Source organism: Nematolebias whitei, unplaced genomic scaffold, assembly GCF_014905685.2.
Source record: "Nematolebias whitei isolate Nwh7 unplaced genomic scaffold, NemWhi1 Nwh_scaf_1502, whole genome shotgun sequence".
Lineage (NCBI taxonomy): Eukaryota > Metazoa > Chordata > Actinopteri > Cyprinodontiformes > Rivulidae > Nematolebias > Nematolebias whitei.
Genome location: NW_023620047.1, coordinates 772 through 7,580, shown reverse-complemented (window position 1 = coordinate 7,580; position 6,809 = coordinate 772). Strand labels below are relative to the sequence as shown.

The 6,809-nt window shown below is 41.5% G+C and overlaps 1 protein-coding gene across 1 annotated transcript; it reads left to right on the top strand.

Annotated features, from left to right (window-relative positions):
• Positions 1–1,585: 1,585 nt before the first annotated feature.
• LOC119429467 (receptor-type tyrosine-protein phosphatase mu) lies at positions 1,586–6,566 on the top strand (the record flags this gene model as incomplete). Its single annotated transcript, XM_037697086.1, is given in 3 exon segments — positions 1,586–1,740; positions 3,888–4,023; positions 6,417–6,566. Coding segments are annotated over 3 exon segments (441 nt in total), but the record flags the coding sequence as incomplete, so codon positions are not given.
• Between the last annotated feature and the right edge of the window lie 243 nt (positions 6,567–6,809).

Below are 6,809 nucleotides of genomic sequence, written 5' to 3'. Positions count from 1 at the left end.
TAAACTCTATAAATGCTCTAAAAGAGCACAGCGACAGAGCGCAGACAGACTGATGCTACGGTTCCTGAGCCCTGCAGGGGCAGACTGGCCAGCTGGAGCACCCGGACATTTCCCGGTGGCCTGGCCCGCTCACTGATTGTCGAGAGGCCCCCTCATTCCTCTTTTTGAGGCTGTCTGTCACAGCAGAGTAGAGACACACAACAGGTTGCTCACCCGCCTGGTGTGTGTCTCTACTCTGCTGTGAAAGACAGCCTCAGGAAGAGAAAGGAATGGGTGGGGTCTGTCTTTTCCCATCACTACTGCTTAGAGAGCTTCAGTGAAGTGGACACCTCAGTGAGCGGCATGGATTGTTTATTTAAAATAATCAAGCGCGACTCGGACCGAGCCTTTGGTCCAGCCCCGCGGCGATCACTGAGCAGGCCAGGCCACCGGGAAATGTCCCGGTGCTCCCAATGGCCAGTCCGCCCCTCAGCACAATGCTCTGATTGGTTGCCTTTCATCAATCAGCCAATCGTGTGTCATGCTCAACCTTACGTTGAAAACCTGCGAAAAAGTGAGTCCGCAAAAGTCAAACCGTGAAGTAGCGAGGGACGACTGTACTAACATTCATTCCTTTATGATTTTATTAACTCCATCCAGTGGGTCATCAAATATTTTGCTAACAGACAGAGTTGACTCCAGCAATTAATGCTAAAGTTTTAAGCACTTGGAGCATGTGTGAAGAATGACTTTCAGCTACTGTCATGCCAAATTAAACTAAATATTAGTCAAACTGGCTGTTGTAGCTATTTGTTGTGTTTCTTGGCTGTTGGCCACCTTGATTTGAGTTGACTCCAAATGTTAATTAGTTCATCCCATTACTTTTATTAAAACCCAACCACTGGTTTATATTTTGTTAGAGTTACAGACAAACGAACACACGCATCAAAACACTAAAAAAACCTTTCTGCCTTCAACAGCAGGTGATTAAAAAGTTTTTTTTTTTTTAAGGTGAACAGTGTTTCTAATCTACATTATGCCAGGAAGGATTAAATGATAGATCTTTAAAAGGGAGTATTTGTGTTGATATAAGCTGACAAAGACCAAGGAACTTGAAGTGTTTTACATTAGCACTCAATCCCTCAGTGCTGTTTCTTACGAATGAAAGGTTCTCCGGGGGGAGCGCTCTCTAATCATCAGCTCTCCCTTCATGTGTTGCTTAATTAATGCTAAAGAACAAACATCCATTTAGGCTCCAGTCACACTTTAAAGAGTTGTAGCACGGTCACTTATTTTAATCCAGATTTCCAGCCATAAAGTTAACTAATTAAATTTTTGACTTGCTTAAAGTTGTCGTATATTGAACTGAAATGACAAAACCTGACAAACTCCCCTTGAACAGGATGCTTGCAGTTAGAAAATGGAACTTCTGCTCGTCCTTCTGTCTGCCGTGTCCATGAAGTTTGTGTTTGCATTTAATTCAGCCCTGGATTTGCTGTAGAGTGACCTCTCACATCAGCTGTACAAATCTCTCCACACTCGTGCTGGGAGTTTGTTTTTTCTTTCCCCTCGTGCTCTGTGTATTTAACATGACTCTGCTCCACAGAGGGGGGCTCATGAGATCCGCGAGATTCGACAGTTTCATTTCACCGGCTGGCCGGATCACGGCGTGCCCTATCACGCCACGGGCCTGCTGGGGTTCATTAGGAGGGTCAAGTCCAAGACTCTGAACAACGCTGGACCCATGGTGGTTCACTGCAGGTTTGTGTGCATGGAAACGCAGCTCCCCGTCTTCTGTGTCTGCTCTGTCGACAAATGTTAGAATATTTGTCTTCAAACTCTCTTGGTCCAGTTTTCTGAAGACAGGCCTGAATACATGAATCCCAGTGCTGTTGTGATCATTCAATATGAAGGTGTAATATTCAGAGAACAAGCAGACAAAATGATTTTAAAGTTGTAGTTTTATTTAGGATTGTCTTCACAAAACAAGTTCGAGGTCTGAAAACACAACCAGAATTAATACGTAAGGCGCACTGGATTATAAGGCTCATTGTCGATTTTTGAGAAAATTAAAGGATTTTAAGTGCACCTTATAGTCCGAAAAATACAATATGTAGTTTTAGACTTTGGGGTCAAATTTGGGAAGTAATGTTACAATGGCACACGATATAGAGGATCTTGTGTCTTTGAGTGCCTAGGCTGTGTGTTTGGAATGACTCTCAACTACTACCACACTAAATTTGAGCTCAATAGGTGCATAGGGGCAGAGCAGCCGACCCGAAGGTCCTGGGTTCAATCCCCGGTCTTTGCACATCTCGTGGTGTCTCTGAGCAGGACACCTTATCCCCAGTTGCTCCCCTGGCACTTTCAATAGCTGCTCACTGCTCCACCTGGTGGTGGATAGGTTAAATGCAGAGAGCCAATTTCACCATTGCATGGTAACATACAATGATGACAATACACATTCTTATTATTATTATTATGAACTGACTTATATCTATTATTTTATTGCTAATGTCAGTTAGCTTCGACAGTCGTAATGAGTTGACTCCAAAAGTTAATCATTAGCTTTTAGGAGATGAGCAATAAAAATTTGAAATATGAGACATTTTATTGCTGTGTGGTAAAAAATATATATATATATATATATCATTTTGAAATTGCTGCCAATGAGATATTTTTAATTTTTACTGTTTCTGGCACGTTGACCAAAAGCAGGAGTAGGATACAGGATTCCAGCTGCTCAACAGGAAGAGATATCCTTTGTTGAGGTTGTTTTGTGTGTGTGTGTGTGTGTGTGTGAAATGTTTTTTGTGTATAATAAATGTGAGCGAGCCTGTTTTAACACCCTGGAAGCAATCTTTTCTGAAAAAGGTGACATGACTGTATTTGTTTCTTCAAAACCTGTTAAATGACTGAACATTAACGGCACTTTAATAAATGTACAAAACGCCCATTTCATGTGCACTAATGCACCTCTGCACAGATGCAGGCTTTAAACTTTTGTGCCTTTACCAGGCTGAATGATTCATCACCTCTTTAATCAGAAGGTTAATCAGTTAAAATTAAAACAAATATAATTAAACTTTGACTTGTCAGATTTTATATATTTTAGTTTTACCACTGTGCATTTTAAATAAACTGCAGGATGGACTTTTTAAACTTGATTTGTGGCTGCTGCACCAAAGTGTGCTCACTAACAGAGATTTTCTAAGGCGTTCCTGAGCCCCAACAGTGATTTCCACAATAAAAGCATGTCTGTTTTATTTATATATTTTTTGAGTCAGTGTTGCCCGAGGCCCTGAAGATCAGAACCGTTCAGTATTGGTTTTCAGCTTTGTCCCAGGTGCATAGAGATTGTGTGTGTGTGTGTGTGTGTGTGTGTCTTCTTTCCACTTTTTATTGCCATTTTAGCCACATGGATGATAATATCACCAAATTCTTCAGAGCATTACTTTGAAAAATGTTAATCTCAAATTGTTGACTTTTTTTTTTGTCTTACTCATAGTGATGACATATAAACAGTGTTGACTCAACGGTTAATGTCCAAGGTCTGAACAAAGAGCTTGCAAAATGTTAGCAGTTGGACCATGTGTTGAGGATGAGTCTCAGCTACTACCACACTAATATATCTGTAAATCGCATTGAGTTATAGCCATTTATGTATTTACGACGGTTGATTAATGTGGCAGCTGCCTTGAATTGTGTCAACTTCAGAAAGTAGTGAGTTGCAGATATAAATCCAATGAGACGTTTTGCTAACAGACAAACAAATGCAGACAGAGGCAATTAGAAGATGACCTGCCTTTCACAGCAGAAGAAGACGTTTGTCTTGGGTGTTCCTTTATAATATCTTATCAGACATGTCATATGGGTGTATGGGTTCTGATGAGTGCGTTTGTTTGCAGCGCTGGGGCCGGTCGGACCGGCTGCTTCATCGTCATCGACATCATGCTGGACATGGCGGAGAGGGAAGGCGTGGTGGACATTTACAACTGTGTGAGGGAGCTGCGCTCACGGAGGGTCAACATGGTCCAGACTGAGGTACGGTGAATCTGCCCTTCCAATGATCTCGGCACAAACACGTCAGTAAAATGTGAACAGACTGTGGCTATTAAAGGTGGATTAAGTCATATTCATGATTAATTCCTCACATAAGCCCGCTGCTTGAAAACAAACGTTCAATTATCAGAGAAGCACTTCGACTAAAAGCAAAATGTGGATTATTTTGTTGTTAGGTTAGCAGCTCACATGGCCAAAAAGAGGTTTCTAAATAATTTACCATCAACTGATCTCAGTAATGTATAGGAATGCACTGATACAGTACTCCCTCGCTACTTTACGGTTCGTTTTTCGCGGACTCGCTCCATCACGGTTTTTCAAAATACGATTGGACATGACACACAACTGGCTGATTGATGGATGAGCCACACGATCAGCATGGAAGTTTTATTTAAAATAAATCATTTTAAATTATTTAGTGCCTGCTGCACCTTTGTGCAGCCCACACTGCAGAAAAAGCTTCCTCCTGCAGCTGATCAGCTGTTCTCCATGCAGAGTGGAGAAGTGGGCGTGGCCAAGAGCTCTTGCAGGTGGCAGAGAGCAGCAAGGCAGAGCGAGGGAAATCTTGGCATTCTGTGCTTCTTTCATTAGTTTTATTGATGGTTATCAAACAGCTTTATGGTGCATTATCACCACCAGCTATGGACTGTGGATCAGGACAAATAACACAAAAATAAAAGAAAATACCATCAACATGACTAACTCTGCTCCTCGTCTACCACCTGGTTGTTCAGCTGAGAGATTAATACCACACAGCTGTAAAGTGGGATTGGTATAGTAGTACCAGAAGACCTTTATGAGTACAACTACATGCACAAGACATCTGACAAATACCCAATACTGGTACCGGTTATCAAGGCATCCCCATCTTAAATGCAACATAACTGTTTTCAGTTTTTGTTGCACATTCAAGTGGTCGGAACCGGAATGAATTTGATTAAATAACTAGCCCATTTAAATTTAAATTAACCTCTGATTGGTTGCCTTTTTTGCATTTGTTTGCTTTGTGAAGCCCATTAAAAGTGTGATTGTTTACAACTAAATGTTTCAAGTGATTAGAGCAGGACTCTGTTTTATTGCACACTATCAAGTCATCACCCGTGCGTTAGCATTTGTAATGACCATTTTTGTAGCATAAACATTTAAAGAACTGCACACAATTATTTCACAGGGTGCAATGCAAAAGTGCTTGGCAATGCATGCTGTAGTTAAGGGCTTCAGAGGCTTGGAACAGGGAGGATTTAGTTCATATCAGTGACTGAAAACATTCCTGGCTCGTATTCCAGCTTTGTTCCAATGTGGACAACCGAATGACTTTCCTGAACGCCGGCCATCTGGAGATGTCCATAGTGTTGTTGAATGCATCATTTCCCCGTAATTCTGTTTAAATCACAAGCGTCATTGGACTTAATGGGCAAATGTTTCATCGCTGACGTTTGAATGGGGATTTGAGCAACCGGAGACCAAACGTTGAGTCATCCTCCTGAAGTTCAGTGACCTTCAGAGTGTTTTCCCTTGCAGGTGTTCAGGCTCGTTTGGCAGAGCTCCTCGGTCTGCCGTCAGACACCAACACTCCCACGTGCTTCAATTCGTGCATGAAAACACTCTGCCTCTGTTTATGGTTTACAACGCTCGGAAAAGATCCGTGGAGTTGGAGAGTGACGGCGAGGCGACCTACTGACCCCAGCACAGACCACTCCGACTCAGTCAACAGCTCTCTCATCCATCTCATGGACAAATAACAAATGGCAGAACATGTTTCTCTTTGAATCTTTACATCAGTGACCCTGTGCGTGGATTTTGGTACAAAGTGACAAGGAAGTGTCAGCTGCAAATGTCACTTCAGAGTAGATTTGCATCAAGCTTCAAGCCGTGTCACCGTCTCCATCGCTTGACTGATCAACTTCAAGAGGAAGAGATTGTGCCGTATTTTCTGCTTCAGTGCCGTTTTTGTTGGACATCAGTTTTTATGACTTTATTATTGCAGCACTTGTTATGGGGAACTAGAACCGCGCATGCTCAGGTTTCGTCAAATCCCTACAGATTATTGAGAAAAGGTCAGGTAATTTCAGAAAATACTCAAAAGGTAGCTTTTAGAAGAGAGTAAAATCCGTTTTGTAGCAAAACAAAATGCTAAAATATGTAACGTAACCTTTGAACACAGACAATGACAAATATTAGTCAGAAAAATTGCCAAAGGGGTAAAGCGAAAATATGGTAAAGTCAAGAAAAGGTCATTGAAATCTTAGGAAAACTGGAAAGATCTCCTGGTTTGTTTTTCCTGCTGCTGTGAAAGTAACGTATGAATTTGTGTTTTATGTTCTTGAGATCTAGGATGTTTGATGGATTCGCAATGAGGATGCTGTTTTTTTCAGGAGCAGTATGTTTTTATCCATGATGCCATTTTGGAGGCATGTCTTTGTGGCGACACAACCATCCCTGCCAGCCAGCTCCGCTCCGTCTACTACGACATGAACCGCCTCGACCCGCAGACCAACTCCAGTCCCATCAAGGAGGAGTTCAGGGTGAGCAAATATTTACTGGAACCAGAGAAAACATAAACGCTGAGTGCTAAATGACTCTGCTGGAGTTATAGCTAAAAGCTATAAAGAGTAAAATGCAAGATAAAAGATAAAAAAAAATGCAAAACGTTAAGTAAAATTAAAAATAGCAAAATGTTAGCTAAAAGCTAGAATCAAAAAGGCTATCTAGGAACTTAAAGTACTAAAAGAATGGCTAGAAGATAAAAGTAACAAAAAAAAACAGCT